Source organism: Nothobranchius furzeri, chromosome 8 (genome assembly GCF_043380555.1).
Source record: "Nothobranchius furzeri strain GRZ-AD chromosome 8, NfurGRZ-RIMD1, whole genome shotgun sequence".
Lineage (NCBI taxonomy): Eukaryota > Metazoa > Chordata > Actinopteri > Cyprinodontiformes > Nothobranchiidae > Nothobranchius > Nothobranchius furzeri.
The window spans coordinates 54,519,116-54,542,677 of NC_091748.1; the positions used below are offsets into that span (position 1 = coordinate 54,519,116).

At 42.6% G+C, this 23,562-nt stretch overlaps 1 protein-coding gene across 1 annotated transcript in view; it reads left to right on the plus strand.

Annotated features, from left to right (window-relative positions):
* Positions 1–19,220, plus strand: part of trabd2b (TraB domain containing 2B) — a 101,933-nt gene extending 82,713 nt beyond the window's left edge. The window contains exons 5-7 of the mRNA XM_015971420.3: positions 14,543–14,639; positions 16,556–16,831; positions 18,766–19,220. Coding sequence (XP_015826906.1) covers positions 14,543–14,639; positions 16,556–16,831; positions 18,766–18,994 — 602 coding nt within the window. The 3' untranslated portion in view covers positions 18,995–19,220. The remainder of the gene's footprint in view (positions 1–14,542; positions 14,640–16,555; positions 16,832–18,765) is intronic.
* Positions 19,221–23,562: the final 4,342 nt, after the last annotated feature.

Consider the following 23,562-nt stretch of genomic DNA (forward strand, 5'->3'; position numbering starts at 1 on the left):
ATTAATTAAATCTCTTATAATTTCCCAAAGCATAATAGTCATTCATTTGATTAAAACACATTTATAATGAGCAAATTGATGATTAAACTTTTAACATTCAAAACAAGAAAAGGAAGTTTAAACTTTATGTTTTGACTTGTTCTGGGTACAACTCATGGAAACACGTCTTCTGGACGCTGCAGGTGGCTGATGTTATGGCTTCTTCCAGACTCTCGCAGACTTCATGTCTGCAAAGGTCCCAATCTGTGTGTTAAAGTTCTGAGCGACCCAGTCGGGTCAAACACCAGCTTTGTGACAGAAAACCCATATTTCCTCACGTTACAATATAAATAAATAATGTAATTTTAACACACATAATCATACATCAGAGCTTTAATATTGTTAATATATGTCTCGCTTTACACCACAGTGGACGGAGTGCAGCCTCTGTGGTGAAATATCCATCCATCAGGATTATCAATAACTAGTACAAACACATCAAATTTATCCCTGTCCCTGTCTTCCTCGTGAAATAAATTAACGTTAATCTTACCCGGTCAAAACATGTTCGCTGCAAATCTGAGGCCTGCTGGTCCGCTTGGTTGATTGATCGCTGCAGTTCACCTCCGCCTCAGTCTCCATCAAAGTTATTAAAAAGAAAAAACGAGTTGAGTTTACGTCCTTGTCTCTTAGTGCAGCCAACCACACAGCAAGCTAAAACCATTTTACTGTCAAATCAACTAAATAAAAGCGATAAAAGGCTACAAACTGGCTTGTTTTGACTATCTTCACTGGAGTTTCAACGGGTGTAAACGGTCTTTTTGCCGTCCATCATGGTGAAGGGGGCGGTCACATGAGTGGCGTGACGTCACGTGCAAAGGGTCAATAACGATTGTTTTTACTCTCAATCTTGTGTTAAATTAGGTCAGAAAAGTCACTATAAACATAAAACACTGGGGTCACCCTACTTTGTTTGTGGTCAGTAGCTGATTTTAAATACTCATGAATTCTGAAAATGCAGCGGTTGCAGATTAGCATAGATGAAAAACTTTTCTATTGAAATGTAACTTCCTGGAAAAAATTTCCATTTTACTGATTGGTGTAAACTAAAAAAAATGTATGGGTATTGGATTATCCAACCTCATCAACAGCAGTTTTTTCCCCTGTCTGAGCAGCGAGGCTCCTAACTGAAGCAAACAGAGGAGCACACATCACTCCTATTCTGACGTCTCAGCACTGGTTACCCATTATCTTTAGAGTTAATTTTAGAATCCTGATTATAACTTTCAATGCTCTACATGGTCAAGTCCCTCCCTATATTACTGAACTGTTAAAGCCTTATGCTCCAACCCGAGCCCTCAGGTCCACACACCAGAATATTCTAGAAGTTCCAAAGACCAGAAATAAAATTCAAGGTGATCGGTCTTTCCAGGCTGTTGCACCCCAACTTTGGAATTAACTTCCTTTATCCTTACATAGTATTAGTCTGGACACCTTTGAAAACCGCTGAAGACCTTTTATTAAAGGAACCATAAGGAAGTTAGACATTTGTACTGTGATTGGCTCCACATTTCTGTAAAATCACAGAAAAAGAGCATGTTCGGGTCGAACAAACCTGGCTCCCCAGTGCCTTCCAGAGGTAGAGTAATGCGTGATGATGTCATGCGCGTTCACGCTCAGCCATAGCCATAACACATAACGTTTACTATTTGTAGCTTAGCGACAGAGCGAGAGGCAGTGTTGCCAACTCAGTGACTTTGTTGCTGTTCCTAGCGCCTAGCAACAAACTTCGCAACATTTCTGAGGACCCTACTTTCCATAGAACGTTCTTGTTGATATTCCCCGCAGATTACCAACAAAGAAACCATTTGCGCTTCGACCCATTCTTCCATGAGCAAGGAAAGAGAATGATAATCTGCAAATGTGCACGAGTACTGACAAATCATAATCTTTTCTCAGCTGGGCCTGCAGAGCTAGAAATCATTGATTGCCAGCTGTTGTTTTTGTTCAGGAGTGTGCACATACAGCATGCGTGCCTCATGCACGAGCTTACCATTGAAGCTGCAGTTATGCATTTGGCCTGAGGGGGCAATCACGAGCATAAAAATGTCAAAAAATGTCTAACTACTTCTATTTCCTTTATAGCCCTTTTTACTCCCTGCTTTTACCTAAATCTGTTTTTTTATTTTCTAACTCAAATTTGTAACCACCTTTCATTTGTTTCATGACATGTATGATCATTTTATAATTTCATGACTTTGTTTTCCGATTTTAATTTATTTCTGTTTTAAAGAGACAATGTGTAGTTTTAACCATTAATTTCTGGAAATATTCATCAAATGTTGTTGAAAATTAATGAAATGTTGCCCAGTTGGCTTCGTAACACATAACCAAAAATATCATGTCTAAAATACATGGGGGCGTGTCTAAATATCTGGGCGACCCCATATTAGTTGCCATGTTTCCTTCTACGGGAGCTCATGAGGACAAAATACATTTACTGATTCGTAACAAACGGTTACAAAACTTTTGTCATTCTTAAATGTTGTTTGACACATTTACCTTTTCATTTGTTGCCACTGATGAAAGGGAGTCTGATGTGCTTGTTATTTTGCTAAAGTTTGCACTCCATAGTGATTTTTGGCCCTAATGGGCATCCGTTGGTAAGGCCTTACTCCAACAAAAAAATACAGCTTGCTTGCAATGATTTAGATGTCTACTGCCTCCTATCGCCAGGAAAAATACACACTGTCACTTTAAGATCATCATGGTTTTATAACTTTACAATTTGTTTTATTTTTGATCTATGTAAAGCACGTTGTGATCCTCATTCTGTGATGCTTACTTATTTGCTGTCTTGAGTATCATCACAGTTATCAGAGGTTGTTGTGTGAGGCCTGACTCGAGCTGAGCTGAACCGGAGCGAGAGTTTGGGATGTAGCATGTTTGGAAACCCAAGCGCGGAGTGACTGACGCCGGGCAGGTTGACACGCGGTTTGTTCTAGGAGTCAAACCGTATAATGACTGGAGAGCACGGTGACTCCAAAAGGTAACAAGCTGGCTTACTTTGAGTCGGCAGGGTGAGTAGCACGGGCTGATCTGGTCAGAACGGGCTGAGTGATCGGGTTGGATCTGGTCGGAACTCGGAGCACAGTTCGGTTAGAACGATGAGTGAGTGGTTTGGCGTTGAGCTGTACTTCCTTATGTAGATGTGTCGGGTGATGTGGGCCGGAAGACTGGCGCTGGGAATGCTGGGTAGTGGAGTTCGGTTGGCCTGAGTGAGTGTGTGGTCCTCCCCCGGAGGATGTCGAGGGTTGTGAAGGAGGCAGCTTGACAGGACCCCCCACCTGAGGGACGGCCCCAGAAGTCCCAGGGCAGCGGGCCCAGAAGTCCGAGATGAGCGAGGGGCCCATGATTGCACTCGTTGGCTCCCAGGAGCGTTCCTCTGGACCGTAATCCGCCCAATCCACTAGGTACTGCCAACCTCTGACATGACGACTGGCGTCCAGCAGGCGCCACACAGTGAAAAGCCCATCCTCGCCAACCCCTCAAGGCGGAGGCTCGGGATCCGGAGGAGGAGCGAGGGAAGAAGTACGCACTGGTCTTAGCTGGGACACATGGAAGACGGGATGGACTTTGAGAGGCCTGGGCAGGCGGATACGATATGCCACCGGGTTAATGACCCTTTCCACAGGGTAGGGCCCCAAAAATCGTGGAGCGAGCTTCCGGGAGCCAGCGGGTAGGCACATGTTCTGAGTGGACACCCATACCTTGTCGCCAGGTTGAAAAGTTGGCCCAGCCCGGTGGCGGTGTTTGTGCTGGCGAGAGTATTCTGTGTTAGCTCGCTTGATGGCTGCCCGAGCATGGACCCAGGTGAGGCAGCAACGCCGGACCAGGGTCTGGGCAGTGGGGACCTCAGTCTCAGGTTCCTGGTGGTGGAAGAGAGTGGGCTGATATCCGTATCATAACTCAAACGGGAGAGACCAGTGGCCGAGGAGACGTGGAGATTGTGGGACATCTCCGCCCACAAGAGGTATTTGGGCCAAGTGGTTGGTCGGCACGAAGCAAAGCAGCGGAGGTACCGACCCAGTTGCTGATTTCCAGCTCAGTCTTCCCATTAGTTTGGGGGTGGTAGCCAGAGGAGAGACTACTACTGGCACCAACCAGCTGACAGAAGGCCTTCCAAAATCTTGACATAAACTGGGGTTCCCGATCTGAGACAATGTCCTGGGGAAACCCATGGAGGCGCACCACCTGCTCCAGGAGGATTTCGGCCATCTGCTTGGCTGTGGGCAGGCCAGGAAGAGCCACTAGGTGGACCGCCTTCGAGAATCTGTCCACGATGGTTAGGATGGTCTCGAGCTGGTTGACAGGAGGTAACCCCGTGACAAAGTCTAGGCCGATGTGGGACCATGGTCGGTGTGGAATTGGGAGAGGTTGTAGATCTCAACTCGGGGGTTGGTTTGGGTTCTTGGAGCGGGCAAAAGGGAGAATGGGTGGCGGTTCCCTGACGGGTGCAGATTGGGTGTAACGGTGGGAAAGGGTGTCAGCCTTCAGATTCTTTGAACCAGGGCGGTAGGCCAGGTGGAAGTGAAATGATTCAAACAACAGTGCCCAGCGGGCCTGACTGGGATTGAGTTGGCGAGCGTTCTGGATGTGGATGAGGTTCTGGTTGTCCGTCCAAATGGTAAATGGGTCCGATGTACCCAACAACCACTGCCGCCATTCCTCCAAGGCCCATTTAAGGGCCAGGAGGTCCCTGTCGCCTACCCCGTAATTACTTTGGGTTGGAGAGAATTTACGGGAAAAGTAGGCACAGGGATGAAGCTTACAGTCGGGACCACGTTGGGACAGGACCGCCCCTGCCCCCACCTCAGAAGCGTCCACCTCCACTACAAAATGTCTTGTTGGATCTGGATGTACGAGGATGGAGCAGTGGTGAAGCGGTGGACCAGGGTGTGGAAAGCCTGTGTGGCCTCAGGAGTTAGACGGAATGGGCGGGTCTGGTTTGACGATCTGGTTAGGGCAGTGAGAGGAGCCACTATGGAGCTGAAACCGCATATAAAGTGGCGATAGAAATTCGAGAAACCCAGGAAGCTCTGAAGCTGTTTCAGGGAAGTGGGTATCGGCCACTGGGCCACAGCCTGGACTTTCTGGGGGTCCATTGAGAACCCCTGAGATGAGACAATGAACCCCAGGAAGGAAATGGTCTCCTGATGAAAAGCACATCACTCTAACTTACAGTAGAGCCGGTTTTCCAACAACCGGGAAAGGACTGCTCGGACGTGTGTGACGTGCTCCTCCAGGGTTCGGGAATAAATCAATATGTCGTCGAGATAAACGAAAACCCATCTGCCCAACATGTCCCTCAGGACATTCGTGATCAGGCGTTGGAAAACTGTGGGGCTGTTGCATAGGCCAAAGGGCATCACTAGGTATTCCCAGTGGCCTGTCGGGATGATAAAGGTGGTTTTCCACTCGTCACCTTGCTTTATCCTGACTAGATTGTAAGCACTGCGCAGGTCCAACTTGGTGAAGATGGTGGACTGGGACACTACGTTCAGGGCGGTTGTCATCAAAGGCAAGGGGTGACGATCTCGGACCGTGATCTTATTTAAACCCCGATAGTCAATGCAGGGTCGAAGACCCCCTTCCTTCTTCTTCACGAAGAAGAAACCCACGGCTCCTGGCGAGGTGGAAGGCGGATGAACCCATGTTGAAGAGCGTCGGCGATATAGGCATCCATGGCCTGAGTCTCTACTGGGGACAGGGAGTACAAGCGGCCCCGTGGTGGAACAGAACCGGGCAGGAGTTTTATCTCCAGGTCATAAGGGCGGTGAGGAGGCAAGACGGTGGTAGGACTCTTTGAAAAAACCTGAGCCAGGTCATGATAACAGGAGGGGAACTGTGAACTATCGACATCCTCAGGAACTGGGTGGCCAGGCTCTGAGTCGGGTTGAGGAGGTCGATGAGAATGGCAGGCAGCACCCCTGGTAAGCACTCGGCCAGACGACCAGGAGATATGGGGATTATGGCGCAGGAACCAGGAGTGACCCAGGATAAGGGGGGACAAAGGAGCTGTCACAATGAGGAACCAGAGAGTCTCGGAGTGGGGAACCATGCGGAGACCAACTGTCTCTTGGCGGATTGGATAGGGTTTGATAGGGGTTCCATCCACGGAGGTGACGGGAATGGTCTGGCGGAGGGAGGACAGGGGAACCCGAAGTCGAGAGGCTAGATCTTGATCCATGAAGCAGTTGGCTGCTCCGGAGTCCAGGAGCGCCTCCAGCTCGACGGGTCCCTGGGGAAGATGAAGAGTCCCTTTGAGCAAGGTGCGGGTCGAGGGGGCTCCGGTTACTCCAAGTAGGACCCCTCTGCTGCTGCCTACTTGGAGTCTGCGTTTCCCGGCCGGAGGGGACAGGTGATATGCCGATGGCCAGGAGCACCACAGTAGGCGCACAGCCCCTCCCTACAGCATCTCTCTCTCTCTTCTGGGTTCAGGTGTCCCAGCTGCATGAATTCGTCAGGGGACAAACTGACTGGGCGAGGACGGGCTGGTGCTGAGTTTGTCGTTACAGGTGGTTCAGTGGGTCGACGGGGGAAAAGGCGCAGGGCCATCTGAAGAGCAAGGTCGGCCGCCTCGTCCAGGGTCTCTGGGGTCTCCCTCCCTATCATTCCGTCTCGGAAACGCGGGGAGAGCCCCTCAAGGTAGACTGCTATCAGGGCATCATCCCCCCATTGCAGTTTGGCAGCCGTGGTTCGGAACCGGGACATGTACTGGGCTACAGTCTGACTCCCCTGTCGGAGCTGAAGGAGTTGGGCCTCCGTCGATATCTCACCGCTGGGGGGAACAAAAGCCCTCCTCAGTTTGGCCACAAAAACATCATAGTCATTGCAGGCCTCCGGTTTCTTGTTATACAGGGCTGCGGCCCACTCCTGAGCTCGGCCGGTGAGGAGGGAGGTGAACAGCGCCATGCGGGAGCGGGCTGTGGCATAGCGGTGGGGCTGACACTCGAAGGTCATGGCGAGTGTGGCTAACATTCCCTCAGGGGAGCCGTGCGTGCCGTCCCACTTCTCCGGGAGGCTGAGGATCGGTAACTCCCTTTCTCTGGAGGTCTGCTACTGCTGCTGCACAGCGGAAAGCTGGAGAACTACTGTGGCTATGGACTCCACCTTGTCAGCTAGGCGTCCCACAGTAGCTCCCATCTGGATCACCTGCGATTGCAGGGACTCAAACTCTGCTGGGTCAATATTAGACTCAGTCATCCTGTGAGGCCTGACTCAAGCTGAGCTGAACCGGAGGGAGAGTTCGGGATGTAGCGTGTTTGTAAACCCAAGCGCAGAGTGGCTGACGCCGGGCAGGTTGACACGTGGTTTGTTCTAGGAGTCAAACCGTATAATGACATAATGACTGGAGAGCATGGCGACTCCAAAGGTAACAAGCTGACTTACTTTGATTCGGCAGGGTGAGTAGCACGGGCTGATCTGGTCAGAATGGGCTGAGTGATCGGGTTGGATCTGGTCGGAACTCAGAGCACAGTTCAGTTAGAACGATGACTGAGTGGCTTGGCGTTGAGCTGTACTTCCTTATGTAGATGTGGCGGGTGACGTGGGCCAGAAGACTGGCGCTGGGAATGCTGGGTAGTGGAGTTCGGTTGGCCTGAGTGAGTGTGTGGTCCTCCCCCGAAGGATGTCGAGGGTTGTGAAGGAGGCAGCGTGACATGTTGCCTTGGAAACCAGATCAGAGGAAGGGAAGTTTGTTATCCCTTTTGGTATTGAAATGCATGACATTTTTTCACATATTTTATGTTTTTACACAAACAAAACCTGTGAATATATTTCATGTATCTGTAATGAACTAGTCTAAGATGTGTTCTGCATCTTCCTGATAAAAAAAATAAAAAACACTTTAGGCTGTTTTTACTAAAAATGTGGGATAAATGGGGCAAACATTTAAAAATATCCCCCAAATAACAAAAATAATATGTTTTGCTTCCATTTTGGCAGATGTCGCACAAAGCATAAATAACAGTAGAAAAAGTGAGATTTTAACTAGTGTGTTGGGCGTTCAAATGCAGCAAGCATTGGTTGAACGAATGTCAGCTGACCTCTCATTACAGCTTGATTAATGAAGTTGTTTGTTGGATCTGGCCTCTGCTTCTGAAACACCACACTATTTACTGTCTGGACCTTCCACAAACACACACACTGAGCCACTCTCACACACTCAGCAGTTATTATCTCTCACCCAACCACACACGAGGACGAACCACAAACCTACACAGAAGCAAACACACAACTCACTGCTCTCAGATGAAATAGAGTGTTACGCAATGTTTTGAGGAAGTCTGAAACTTCTGTTTGTCTGATAAATTACACCAACTCAAGAAGAACCATCCAACCCCTGGAGGATTGTTTTTTATTTACTTCAATGAGAGCATCAGATTGTTTGGATATGAGTTGTTTTTTGGCCTTCAGACTCAGACAAATTGGCTTTGTTCACCAGTTTTATTTGTGTGTAAAATGGACTTTTTGAGGACTGAGTGCTTGTAAATGATCCTGAACACAACAAAGTGTCAAAGCGATGTAGTGTTTGGTGAAGAACCCAAATACAGGAGTAGATAGAGAAATCGAAGAACATTTTAAAACAAACTAAAGGCACAACAAAGACTGTGCAAAAACAAAAGGATTTGGCATAAACCAAGCACCGGGCTCTGTCAGTAGCCAAAGACTTTTTACTCTGAGGAACCTGTTGGCCTGTTGAAGCGCCAGGAGAAATCCCACACATGCTTGGGAAGAACATGCTAACACAGAGAGACAGCAGCCAGGATTTAAACCTGCCACCTTCTTGTAGCAGTGGCATCGACTGCAAAATTATATGCAGGATTAAATGAGATTCAGACTTGAGTGGGGACTGCACTTCCCCTGATTTCTTTGAGTCAGGACATTTGTGATTCAGATTCTTACCCACACCTTTGGCAGATCCAGAAACCAATCAACAAACTACTGAGTAAAAGTTGATTTAATTCATTCATTTGGTTATTATAGCCCTTTACAAGCCGCCAACTAGTCAGCCAAGTGCTTAACAAGTCTAAATTCAAAACAAAAGTAGATATAAGTTTGTTAAATAACATTAAACAAGAGAGTAAACTAAGCCCGAAATCCAGAATGAAAGTCCCCGCTAGCGAGTATTAAAAGCTTTCCTGAATAAAAAAAATTCAGGTTAGATTCAAAAAGGCCCAGGTCAGAGATCCAGTGGGAGCTGCTTCCCAGCGGGTGATCAAAAATGTAGACTAAATACGAAAAAAAAATCCAGTGGTTCACAACTGTGGACAATAAGCTCCCTGCTAGCAGCTCGGAGAGACTGGTTAGTATTTAAAGTTCAGTCTACGTAGGAGGGTTCCAGATTTGACACTACCTGGATGAGTAGTGTAATATGTATATATATATATATATATACAGGTCCTTCTGAAAAAATTAGCATATTGTGATAAAGTTCATTATTGTCTGTAAAGTACTGATAAACATTAGACTTTCACATATATTAGATTCAGTACACACAACTGAAGTAGTTCAAGCCCTTTATTGTTTCTAATATTGATGATTTTGGCATACAGCTCATGAAAACCCAAAATTCCTATCTCAAAAATTAGCATATCATGAAAAGGTTCTCTAAACGAGCTATTAGCCTAATCATTTGAATGAACTAATTAACTCTAAACACCTGCAAAAGATTCCTGAGGCTTTTAAAAACTCCCAGCCCTGTTCATTACTCAAAACCACAATCATGGGTAAGACTGCCAACCTGATTGCTGTCCAGAAGGCCATCATTGACACCCTCAAGCAAGAGGGTAAGATCAAATTTACAACTTTATTGTTGTCTAATTGGCAAATGAAATATATTTAGGATGATGAGAAAGATTTGCATACTTTCATGAATATTTTGATAATTGAAATGAAAACACAGCTTAAGAAATTATTCTGTAATTCCTTCCAAATTTTCATTTTTACTTTTTACATTGGAACCCATAGAAGCCCAATCATGCCATTCTGATTAAATAATTATCTCACAATTTTGACTTAGTGTGTCATAATGATGAGATAGTATCTCATACTGATGAGATAGTATCCCATCATTATGTGACACTCTCATTATGATGAGATTGCTAAATCATAATTATGAAAATCATTTTTTATCAGAATGGCGGGAATGGGCTTACTTGTTTTAGCTTTATTTTACACTTCATTTGGGAACTTGTTCCTAAATATGTGTAGATCGGCATTGGAAAAAATTTGTTTGAAATAATTTGAATTAGATTTTTTTTAGCATGACCCAAGTTTAGTGTGTTTACAAATAACTTTTATCCATAGATTAACGGCTCCATTTATGTTGTGACTGCTACTACTTGCTCAAAACACAAACCAAAGGTAAACCTATGTGAAGCAGAATCTGATGTCAGACTTTAAAAGTGTTTAAAACCCTGTTTTTTTCTCACCAGTGACTGCTTGCATGTGAATGAGATGTCAGAAAATGAAAGTTTATTTTACTGAATTGTTCATGTGGTTTGAACATCCTTTGAAAACAAAGGATAAAAACCATGAAACATGAATGCAAAACCACTATAATAAAAGTAACTTAACTGCATCCAAAGAGCACAACACTAGAAATGAACTGAAAGAAAATTAAAAAAAATCTGGTTTACAAAATGAAAACTACTGGGTTGTCTACTGACACAAACAAAACACACAAACCCTGTTTTTGTGTAATTTAAGCAGAGGAAGTCAGATCGACATATGACAACAGTGAGCTTGACCACACACATGGTGAACACAGGGCATTGTATCCTCCGTCCCGACTCACAGACACTAATGAAATAGCTGCTTGACACAGATATGAGGGAGGCTGAATCTGTCAGCGTGTGGTCGCTAAAGGAGCTCCCTTTGGCCCCAACATTGTTAGATGAAGGGGATGAAAGGAAGAGAAGAATGTTTGAGTAAAAGAGAGGTGAGAACTATTTTTAGATATTATTAGATAGTCTTAGACACAGGTGTCAAATTCCATTCCTCAAGGGCCGCCATCCCACATGTTTTATGTTTCCATTTCCATTTTTTATTTAATTTTATGCAATCAAACAAAATTTACATTAAAACAATTCATGTTCTCAAATAATCATAAATGAAAAGCAGCAGAAAGAAGCAAAAACTTAATATCTGCCCCCTTTACACATCAGACATTGGCTGTTCAACTCAAAGCCTGTCGTTCACCCCCCCACTCTAACACATTGTTTATATTTTCTCCTGGATAAAATAAGGTAGTATCATCTGCAAATGGTATACAGTTGAATAATTTAGAAACCATATCAATATCATTAATGTACAAAAGAAAAAGTAATGGCCCAAGGACCAATCCTTGTGGTACTCCAAAACCAATATTATTTATAAAGGATTTGGTATTATTAATTTCCACAAACTGTTGTCGGTCAACCAAATAACTTCGGACCCACTTATGTGCTACTCCTCTAATCCCGTATTGGTATAATTTATCTAATATTATATGTGTATCACACGCTTTTTGTAAATCTACAAAGACACTCACCAAATATTGTTTATTACAGTTTTTTTCGATTGCTAAAACACGTTTTTCAAAACTGTACGTTTCTTTCAAAACTGCACACACAAAACCCCAAACATAACACACAAATTCCTAAACCGTGGCTTCCCTTTACAACAAAACCCTGCTACCACATATCATAACAAGTTCCCAAAATAGAACACGTGTTTTCATTTGGTAAACACAGCCACATTTTCACATGACACACGCATACTATTCATTGCTTAAACACAAGTAGCCTTTGGGTGAACACTACCAAGCATGGAAAGAACACTGAAGAGCAACACTGAAAACACAATTTTTGAGACAAAACATCAGAGCTGACGCCGATGGTGGCGTGACTCCCTTCTCTGTTTATGTCTCTGTGTCATTGGTGAGGGGAGAGTGGGCAGCAGAGGGCGACAATGTCCTCTGCTGCCCTTGGATAAACGGAGTAGGAAGTGACGCCACCATCAGCGTCAGCTCTGAGGAAGTTTTGCAGTTGGCAAAAGAAACTGTCAGCAAGGTAAAAAAAATGTTTTCTGTGTTTTAAAAATAACTAAAACATGTACATTAAAACTATGCAAACACATTAGGAAATACAGTGTCGTGGATGTGCCCGTAATGGTGGCAGGATGCCCCAGAATAGCGCTTTGCCCTCTGTTGTCTTGGAGAGGAATTTCATTGCAACACTCCTCAGGTGATGGAGAAAATAAAATGTGTCTGTCAATGAGTGTACGTCTCTCCTTCGCAGAGCTGACAGAGGAGTAAGAATTAGGCTGTAAGACGCTGTTGTAGGCAAATTTTGTCAGAGCGGGCTTAGGTAGAGCTTCATTGAAACGAACCATTTTATTTCTGGGTACAAATTCAGGCTGACAAAAATAACTCATATTGAGTAAAAGAGTTAATTTATTTCATTTTTTAAAATTAATAATCAGCATTTGAACAATTTACTTAAGTAAAGAGGCGACGGTGGCACAGGAGTTAAGTGCTCGCCCCATAATTGGAAGGTTGCAGGTTTGAGCCCAGCTCAGTCTGTCGCTGTTGTGTCCTTGGACAAGACACTTAATCCCCCTTGCCTGTTGGTGGTGGTCAGAGGGACTGGTGGTGTCTCTGAACGGCAGACTCGCCTCTGTCAGTGTGCCCCAGGACAGCTGTGACTACATCACAACCAGGGTGTGAATGACTGTGTTGTAAAGCGCCTTGGGGGGTTCTAGGACTCTAGAAGGCACTATATCAAATACAAGCCATTTACCATATTCACTGCTTTAAGAATTCTTTCTTTTTCTTTCAATCAACTTTTTTCAGTATTTTTTTTCCCATGATGCTACCTGATGTTTAGTCTGAACACACACATAAATAGATCCACCTTATCTGGACAAGAAACTCACACCCAGTCATCTGTGTGATCCCATCTGATCCTGCCTCCTCTTCCTCGGCAGTCTGCACCGCAGAGCTGCCTTTGAACTTAGCTGCCAAGAAGTGCAACACCGTGCCTTTTTTCTTTGACTTTCAGGAATAATCGGGAACATTTTAATGGTAAAATTCGATTGGTGATGAGCTGAGTGGGAGCTGAGGGCCCTGACAGAAAGCAAATAAGAGGCTCCAATATTGTCATCGTGGTAATAAATCACTGTAGAGTGGGAGCGTGTGGGCGAGGAAGAGAACTCCTGAGTGTGATTGAACAAATATGAATTCCTCTCTTATGGTATGCGTGTTAGCAAAGGTGATGTCAGGCTGCGTGACAACTTATTGGTGAGTTGAGTGACACGATTATCAGCTGACAGGAGAAATAAAAAGAGAAAAAAAAAAGCTTTCATCAGCGTGGGGCTAAGGGTCACTTGTTTGATGTTGGACTGAAGGAATCACAGCTGAGAGATAATTGGAGCCAAGAGGTCGAACGTCAACAAGATGGAGTTATGGATCAGCAGGAATCTGACAGAAATAATGAGTGAGATTGAGTTTTTCAAAAATCAAGAACTTAAAAACCACTCAGTTCAAATGTTTGTGAGTCTTGAGCTGGCAGCACGTTGACTATTTCATCTTTTCATCACTCATCAAGCAAAAACTCCTCACAAGTGGCTCTGTTTAGTACAGCCGTAATATCTGGGAACTGTTAAGGTGTCATGGCTCGAGGTAAGTGCCTAACCCAAGACATGCAGAATCATCACACAAGTCCAAAAAATAAAGTAAAATGTCTTTATTATAAACGGAACTAAGAGCTGCTACAGGGAAGTCCTGTGCTGAGGAGCCAAGACGGCTCGAGTCTTTGAGGTGTCGGTGCTGAGAGGAAGTGTAGCCGGGAAGGACGCTGAGCAGAGGATGAGAGATGTCGTAGAGTGAGGCAGCAGAGGGAAATCCGAGCCGGAACGTCGGAGGAGGACGGGACGTGTAGAATAATCCAGAATTGGAGACAGCGAGGGTGAGATGATGATGAGGTGATCCTGAGCGAGACAAACAAGTATAAGGGAATATCCAAATCCAAATCCGAAACTATGATCCAAGGTCAATAATCCAAACACGAGTTAAACAGGTTTCAAGGTTCAAGGTCGAGTGGCTGGTGCTACCTGAACTGGTACAATCATCCGGCGAAATGAAGTGTCTCCGTCCTCCTTTTAAACCTGCGTTCCTGATTAGGGAATCGTCTGCAGCTGTAGTTCCCTCTGCTCCCCACCTGCGGAGAATGAACTCAGGTTCTGGTGAGAGGAGATGATGGAACTCACCTCTGCTCAGGGACATGACATAAGGCTCGCATCAAACACCAGACGTGCTCCAAGAAGCAAAAAACAAATCAAGCCGAAAAATTGGTGATGCAACCATGATTTCACACAAATTAGCTTAACAGAATTATACTTTCTGATTTTCACATGGATTCATTTGCATGAAGCAGTTCAGTCCTCCTTATGTAGAGAAAAAAAATGCTTTGCAACAAATTAGTTGTAAGTTCTTGCATTTCTGTTTGTTCACTCTTAGGTCACTTCCTCGGGAACCACAGTGTGCTGGACATCCTCAGGCAGGAGGGCTATGAAGTTGTCCACATGCCTTCAGACCATCAAGAAACAGGCACAGAGTAAGTAACCACTGCACACCTGTACCAGGAGACTTGAAGTGACAAAAAATACTCCTGCATCCGGCGAAACTGTAGCTACAAAACAGGTAAACAAAACTGTTTCTGTGTTTAAAAAAGAACGAAAGCATGGAATTAGAACCACGACACAGTAAGAACACACCTAAGAATACTCCTGCAGTTTGAAACGTTAACATAAAAAAGTGGCTGGTGAGTCACAAGTGTAACAATAGTTTGGAACACAAGCAAAACAAGACATGACCAGATGAACTTCCAAGCTGCTAATGTTATGCTATACAGACAGAGCAGTTCCACATCCAGATGTGTCTTTATAAGTTCACCCCATATGTGCTTCCCCACAACTTAGCCCTGCACCCTGCCATCTAATCCTGTATAATTGAGCCTTTCAACTCCAGTAGATTCATCTTGACTCACTGCAGAGACGATCCAAATGGAGCTCTGTAACAAATAAAGCTCAGCTATGCAAAAATCCTTTGAAACATCTTTAACTCCCTTCACCTTGCTCCTGCCCCACATCACCTCCCTCTCATCTTTAGCTGCCAAAGCAAACTGCCAGCTCTGACTGTTCTCACCACAACACATGAGCACATGCCCACGCACGTGTGTGTGGGTGTGTGTGTGTGGGGGGGGGGATGCAAAGTACCAGGGAACAGGGGTAGCAGTGGTGAATATGTGCTCTAAACAAGACTCAAAATAAATTAGTGCAGAATTTTGTTGTATTTACAACTTGAATCAAAGCAAGAAAAGAAAAGAAACAAGGACAGGGATAGCGATCGCTACTGTTGTAGTTCTGACGTCACTGTATTTTGGCCCTCTGGGGCCCCCTTGTGGCCTGAGAGGCCAAATCAATTGCCTGCCTTGCCTGTCAGCACGTGGTGCCTAATCGTCCCCATTGCTTTCCTCCGCCCTGCTTATACAGATCAACCAGCTGTGGTTCATGTTTTAAAAGCTGACAAGTGGACTGACGTGCTGTGGTCACAAAATACCAGTGTATGGTACACACACTTGAATGCAAACACACTCCTGTAGCTCCCCCGATACAAGGTGACATGACAGGCATGGAAAAAGACCGCAGTGTGAGAGGTGTTTATGAAAACCACAAGCCTCGAACCTGGAGTGTTTCTAACTGGCTGGCAACAACGTGCAATCATGAAATTGACTGACAGACGGAACCAGACCTGAACTGAGTCTGGCTGAACAGGAGCCGGACCGCAGACCTGAAGCTGTTATCACACTGACCGAGCCATCAGAGACTGAAGTGGAAACATTCTAATTTAAAATAACTATGTGGGAGAGATGAAACTGCTCATTAGTGAAGCCATCGGTGCAAAATGACAACATTTTGTCCAACAGCTGATCAAGTAATATTTAATTTAGTGATGTATAGTGAGAAATCTTTTAATTGTTCTCTGCTATGTAAAAACATTACATTCAGGCCATATTGACGAGAAAAGAACACAAGAGAATGAGTAATGACTGCAAGAGAGATATTTACTGTACTGCTGGAGATTCTGGGTGGTCTTTTTTTTGGTCTAATGTTGGTCTTGCTTAAATACGTATAGCGACCGTGAGGGTTACATTTCCCCCTAATGTTGCCTGCTGGGTTTTCAGCCACTCAGGACATTATTAACAGGGCAAGGCTTTGCTTTGTGTCCTTGACTAAAGTTACAAGTTGGAAGTGGAAAGCAGCAGAGAGTTCAGAAACCACATAAAATAACATTCACTAGCAGCAGGTTAAAGAATGTAAAACAGCACTGCAAAAGAGCTCTCACTTCCCGTTTGCTGTGTAAGTAGATTGTTTTAGTGAAACTTATGATTATGTTGAGATTTATATAATGAAACGTTTTCATTAATTGATTCCATGCATGCCCCCTCCCCCCTACTTTCCCTTTTCCCAGAAGCAAACAAGACCCAGACCTGCCTGTAGTGGAGTCGCACCAGGGAAGCTCGGACACCGGCACAGTGCCCCCCACCAGCTGGATGACCAGTCCACGGGTGGAGATAGATGACCCAGAAGAAACTGAGCTTGAAGGAGACAGCCTGCCTCACATGCTTCTACCGGACAGCCTGACTCAGTTAGAAGAATTTGGACGACATAAACGGCCCAAAAAGGCTCACCGTGGCCACGGAAGGCCCCGTCTCTTCAGTGACCTGTGGGTTCGCATCGCGGATGGGTAAGAAGTCCTGTCATGAATTATATTTTTAGAAGATGGTGACTAATTTATAAAATAACTCACATAGCATGCTGTAAATTGATTATCATTTAAGGGGCCATATTAATATTATTTTGTGCTGCCATGTGTCTCTGCTGTTGGTGTAAAAACACAAAAATCATTAAAAAAAAACCATGTCTAATCTGTTTTCTGTCAGTGTTTGGTTTTAGGATTTTTGTGCCTAAAACAAGCTGTTTCAAAAAGTCTTTCTTTGTGATGTCACTAATGGGGAAAATAGAATACTGACTCTCACATGCTGCTAGAGGAGCAGTGGCTCTAATCCTAGCCCCACCTGGGTATGAGAGCTTCTCAGCTTATAGCATCCTGAGCTGGGGATAGTGGGCGTGGCCAGCTCCAGCTTATTTTCTTAAAGGGACAGAGCTCTGAAATGGCTCATTCAGGAAGGTACTGAAATTGTCAAGAAAACGGCTGAAATTACATCATGTGAGAGGAATTTAGTGGAAAGCACTTCATAAAAATGTTTTGTATCAACCATACAACTATTATAACTCGGAAAAAATGTCATAACATTTAAATTTAAGATTAGGGGTTTAAAAGTTGCAGGTCTACGCAAAATGTAGTTTTGATTGGTATGCCTTTTTTTACCATAGACATTTTGACTTGACTACAGAATGCTCAAATTCTTCATGATGATCTGCACAAACAGAAGTTCTTCAGAAGGGAATACATCTCTCCTGAACACACCTGAGCTTCTCTTCTCTTTAGGGTCAGACTCTGTCCTTTCTCGCTCATTGTCTGACTAGTTCTTCATAGTGATCATGACAGGATGTTGTGCAGAAAAACCCATTGGAAAAAAAGATTGATCCAATTATTCAAGTAGCTGTACTGAAGCTTTAAATTGTCAAAACTAATTTTTTGTTGTTGTACCCACACGTCGGATTTTGTATCTCGTGCCTAAAGACACCTTTTCTTTCAATATGTGTAACATAAAACTTAAAGCAATAAAATATTGATTTAGTTATTATAATTATACTTAGATGAAATAAACTGTAAGAGCAAAGCTTTTTAGGCAGAAGGAGAAAGTGATTTCTTTCTCAAAAATATACTCAGAATTAAAAGTTTCTTCAAGTTTTATGAAAGTCCTGCAACAACCTAAAATCGAACCAAAGACAGTTGATCATTCACAGGAGCTCGGCCAATAGTTGTTTGGTAATCCCATTTTGGTGCAAATTTTTTATTTTGTGTGTAAGTATCTGATATATTTGGAAATTTTTTCTAGATAGGTCTCAATATGTATTTTTAAATCTTCAAACATGTTGATTTTAACAAAGCTTCTTCATATCCGAATACTTTAGAACATCGGTCTTAAAAATGAGTTTATACACTCAACTAAAATAGAAACGCAACACCTTTGTTTCTGCTCCGATTTTTCTTGAGATGGACTTAAAGACCTAAAATTCATTCCAGATACACAATATTACCATTTCTCTCAAACAATAATCCATCCCACCTCACAGGTGTGCCACATCAAGATGCTGATCTAATATCATGAGTACTGCACAGGCTTACCTTATACTGCCCACAATAAAAGGCCACCCTCACTATCACACATTTAGACTGATTTGTGAACAATGTTTGAGAGAAATGGTGATATTGTGTATCTGGAATGAATTTTAGATCTTTAACTAAATCTCATGAAAAATCGGAGCAGAAACAAAGGTGTTTCGTTTATATTTTTGTTGAGTGTATTATGTCAACACAAACTGTTTCGTCTCTTTTGTTTTTTGTCTGAATGATTCATAAGTCAAAATGTAGGGACTTCAAAAAGAACAAAAACAACCTAAATGTTTTCTACAATTTTGAATATGCATCAAAATGTAAATGTACCCAATGAAACATTGCTTAACATCAACCCGCCCTCTTGTTTCCTCCAGCACAACTCCACCACCTAATGTGAGGATAATTAATGGTTACGTAACAGTGGAGTCTTCTTTCACCCACCAAGAACAACAGAGACGGGTGGAGAGCCACAGCACAGAGAGACACCCTGGTTCTCCGTCGTCCACTCTGAGTAGCCTCAGCTCGACCCCGCTGGTTCCCAGCTCACTCACACTGTCCTGCATATCAGCCTGGCTCTTATCACACATGCTGCTCACCTCCTGACCACAACACAACAGTATCTGATGGACAAACACTATAGCAGAGGCAGAAACCTGATGAACACAAAACAAGGACAGCAGATGAGAGATGGGGAGTCTCTTCAGTCAGGAGGACGTGTCTTCAAGTGGGACAGTCCCACTGTCAGCAATCTCCAAAAAGATAGTCTTTAACTGTGCTCAAACACAAATACAAGCATATTGTAGAGGGAGAAGTCCAAACCTCATGGAAGTATTTGAATAAAACGCAGATCATAGGAGTCCTTTGCCTAATGAATCTGTAATAATGTATAGAAAAATAAGATTTACATTAATAATGAGAATAGCACAATTTAACAGCAGTTATTACTGTGATGAAAGTAATTGTGTGTGGGATTCTTGAAGCTCATTTAGCATTTTGTAAATTGTGTATTTTGTCTATAAAGAAATGTATATTTATTAATTCTGGAAATAAAGAGTATATTTTCTTGTTATTGATGATATTAATTGATGATGAATGAAAACATAAATAAATGAACACTAATGAGATAAATCATGAATTCTTCTTTTCATTTGCCAGAATCATATAAACGTTTAGATTTGGACTCTGAAACACTTTGTCTTGACTCGTGAAAGTGTGCTAACACACACTTTCATTAAGTGTCTGCATGTGCACAATATTTCCTGCAGATTGTGAAACTTTTGCAAAAGGTGTTCTCAGTGCGCCCCCTGCTGGTTAACATTGGAAGTATTCTGAAACTTCACCCTGAAAATAACTTCAAAGGAGAATAATTGAAATCAATCATTTTAAGTGGAACAAAAATAAATTATTTTAAAATGTACCAAACAAAAGCTTTGAACACAGTTTAAACAACGTTGGTGCTGAAGTTGTCACCTTTACATCTGAATTTTATATTTTAAATATTTAAGAAAAGATTTTATTGATCCCACAGAGGGCAGATTTGTGCATTACCACAGCTCAGGACAGATGGCTAAATAGTACAACGTGACAAGAATGCAAACAAAAATAAATAAAATAAAATAAGAAAAGGCATATACAACAATGTAGTCACACAGTAAGCAAACAGCAGGCTGTATTATAGTCAACAGCTGTCTACAGATTTTACTTGAGCTGCAAGCTTGAATTTACAATTATGATTAAAGTTAATTTAGAGACAACTAAACCCGAGATGTTTGGAGTGTCAATTTAACCAAAAAATAAAATAAAATAATAAATAAAAAGGCATCACCTAAAACCTGAACAGGTGAAATAAAGAGCTGGAACAAGATTTTTAATTTGTTTTCTTCACCTTATTTTGCCTATGTAAATGATTCAGTGCAAAGACTTCACAAGTTACGTCCTTAAGTGCAGGATGGGGGAAACAAGTGACTGAAAATAATAAAACTGAATTAATTTATAATATAAAAAATGCTGTGAAGTCAAATTACAAGATTAAGAATAACAAAGTCCATCAAAACATTTGAAAGTTGCAAACCTAAGGTGGAAGATTAGCAGACAAACATGGAGAACAGCAACATTAAAGGGACTCAGGTGAAAACAATCCAAGCAAACAGCAGAGGGGACGTGGAGCAGAGAGGAACGCACCAGGTGCAACTAAACCGAGTCCGGGAGACAATACCCAAACTATGAGAAGTTCAACACAAAACAAAACAAAACGTTTATAATTGGTTTCATTAAAACCGTCTCAAAAACACAAACGTGTCGTTACTACTTTAACCGCTAGATGTCCCCAGAGTCACACAGAACTCAGCAGCAAAGTGGTTTAAAGGCCACAGACTCAGCCCGAGTTCAAACGGAGACAAGCTGGTGCTGCTAATGTATTCCAACGTTACAATGGTCATATCTTCAATTAAAAAAAAAAAGAAATGAAAAACATGTCAGTCTACCATTATTTTCTAAGTACATGTAATCCACATAAATAATCATCATTTTAAATGTTATTTGCAATAATAAAATATTTTCTTTTTATTTTTTGTTATGATCTTAGAAATTTTGACAGAAGAGTAAATGAATGTACACAGGTTTAAACTACTACAAGCTTTATTTTTCACACATTTCTTTCATTTCGGTTTAAATAAAAAAATAATTATAAAACACATTTCTGACACATTATATTTAACTATTTTACCGAATGCATTTGACTTCACAGCATATTTTATATAGGTCATATAAGAATTTTTCTTCTTCCTCCCCCTATTTCACTCGAATGCTTATATTCTGGTTGGCAATTGTATTCTGATTTGAAGTTTGTATATTTAAATTTTGAGTGAAATAAAATTATTGAATTGAATTTTCACCTCAAATACATAGAATTTCCTTTAAAATAAACAAACAATTTAAATATAGATAACAATTTTGTCATTTCATGCAAAATTAATCGATGGCAAAAATGAAGTTAAGTATTTTACACAATGCTTAAATTTATTTTATGACAACATGTAACTAAATGTTTTTTTAAGATCTTTTTTAATTATTAAAGCTTCTCTAAATCATCCGCTTTAAGGACAAATGTGAGAATTAGTTGCACTAAACAAATGGAAGAAGAGCAACTTTTTTTTCTTTAAGAGCAAACACACCCTTAAGCTGAGACAGGGCAATATTTGCCTTAGCTAGAATACCATTTTCCCTGGGCTTTGGGGTGTTGTTTGAGGGAGCGGGACCTTGACAGGGCGCTCTGAGGGCTGACCCCCCCTCCGCTGGGGACGCCGCCAGCCGCATATAAATAAAAGATTACAGTGGAAAATCAATTTCTGAGCAAACTCATTAAAAATGCCCCTCACCTTAAATGGTTCCCATTTCCTTCCATTCAACTTGTTAGCACCTATAGTCGTCCCTGACACCATCCACACTACCCCCACGTTCCCATTGCCTCGTTCCAACCTCCACCTCCCTCCCCTCCTGCCTCTCCTCCATCCTTCCTTCACCCCGGTGCTCTCCCCCAGTGGTAATTACTTGCACAAGTCGTTTTTGCCCTTTGATTTGCACCGTTTCACAAATGAAGGTTAAGTTTGTTTAACCGTGGTGGATTTGCTAGTCATGTTAGAGCATATAATGTGGCAGCTCCTTGCTTTCTCCATGCACCTCAGACACCACTCGGTCTCGTCACACCCCCCCCCCCCCCCCCATCCCCTCCAGATCCCTGTTGGACTGGGCCTCTGAGGGAGGGAGGTGGAAGGGGGGGCTCCAAGGTTAAAGCTTAGCGGGCCTAACGGATCAAGCTCCAGAACCACTCAAAACAGACAAGGAAGTTGTTAAAGATCACCACTAATAAAAGGATTAGGACTCAAACAAGGGTGTTGTGGTGCTCAGACACCTGAGAACTCACAAAATAGAGAATTAAACATCAGCCCAAATTCTTAAAGATCTGTACGTAGACAACAACCTTGACAGGGTGGAGGATGAGGTAAGTGTTGTGACTAAACCTTGGATCAATACCTGATAAAGGAGCCAAGGAGAGCATCGATCTCAGGTAGCTGCAGCTAAGAGCGTCTCAAGAGCGTGTTACTTGGACTGTTGCGGATTGATTACAGCCACACACGCTGAAGAGACACCACCCAGACAACAAGTTCTAACGGTTTCACAGTCAAATAGTCACTTTGTGATTATTGCACAAAAAAAACTTCAAGAAAAGTCATAATTTTAAACTCTATTTCCATCCTGTGGAGCTTTGATATCCTGTCTGGCCGGCAGCAGCCATAAAGCTTTAGGAAAACAAAAGTGTGTTTAGCCTCAGGGCCGATAGCCCCTCTGCTTTTAGGTAATCCCTCTGATAACGGAGGAAAGGCGGCTCTGTTTGGAGGGCTCTGCAAACTCACAGCTCGTCTGTGTTTGTGCTGGTTGAGATGCTATTTTCTCCCATTGTCCAGGTCCCCCTTAAAGATATGAGCAGGATCGAGTCCTGTGGCCTTGTAGAGCCCTGACACAGGTCACGTTTTAAAAAGCTGCACCGTGTCTCTTGAAGACATTTTTAAATATGAATGATTGAATAGTTTTTTAATCCCACATTGGGCATTTTCAGAGCAGCACATTCACACAGAGAATACGACTAGAATGCAAATAAAAACACTCAGAAAGTAGGTCGTCAATAAAATAGAATTAAAGCGTATAAAGTGAGTTTACAGAAATATTTTCATACAAATGATACTGGCATACAGTATGTACAGTATATGAAAAACATGGCAAAAAAATCAGATTTTATTATAAAAAGTTTTGTTTTAATGTAGCTAACTGATCCTGTTTTTAACCTTAATTTCAATGTTGATTTTTTTATTGGACAAAAACCAAAATATACTTTTTAAAATAAAATAATGCAGGTGCTGACTAATTATCTTTGTCAAAAGTTTGAAAGAATGAAAAACAAAATGCCTCTGCAGGAGGCTTAAAGGACAGGAGACAAACTTGAATTCTTCAGATTTGTTAATCACCAATAACAAACTTGTTTAATATAAAAAGTGAATGCATGATGTTTATTTGGCATGCTGTTTGCAGACAAAAGCTGTTTTGTGAACAGATGTGTTGCACTATAAAGTGTAGTTCTGTCTCACAACACACTATAAGACAAAAATGGTGCTTTT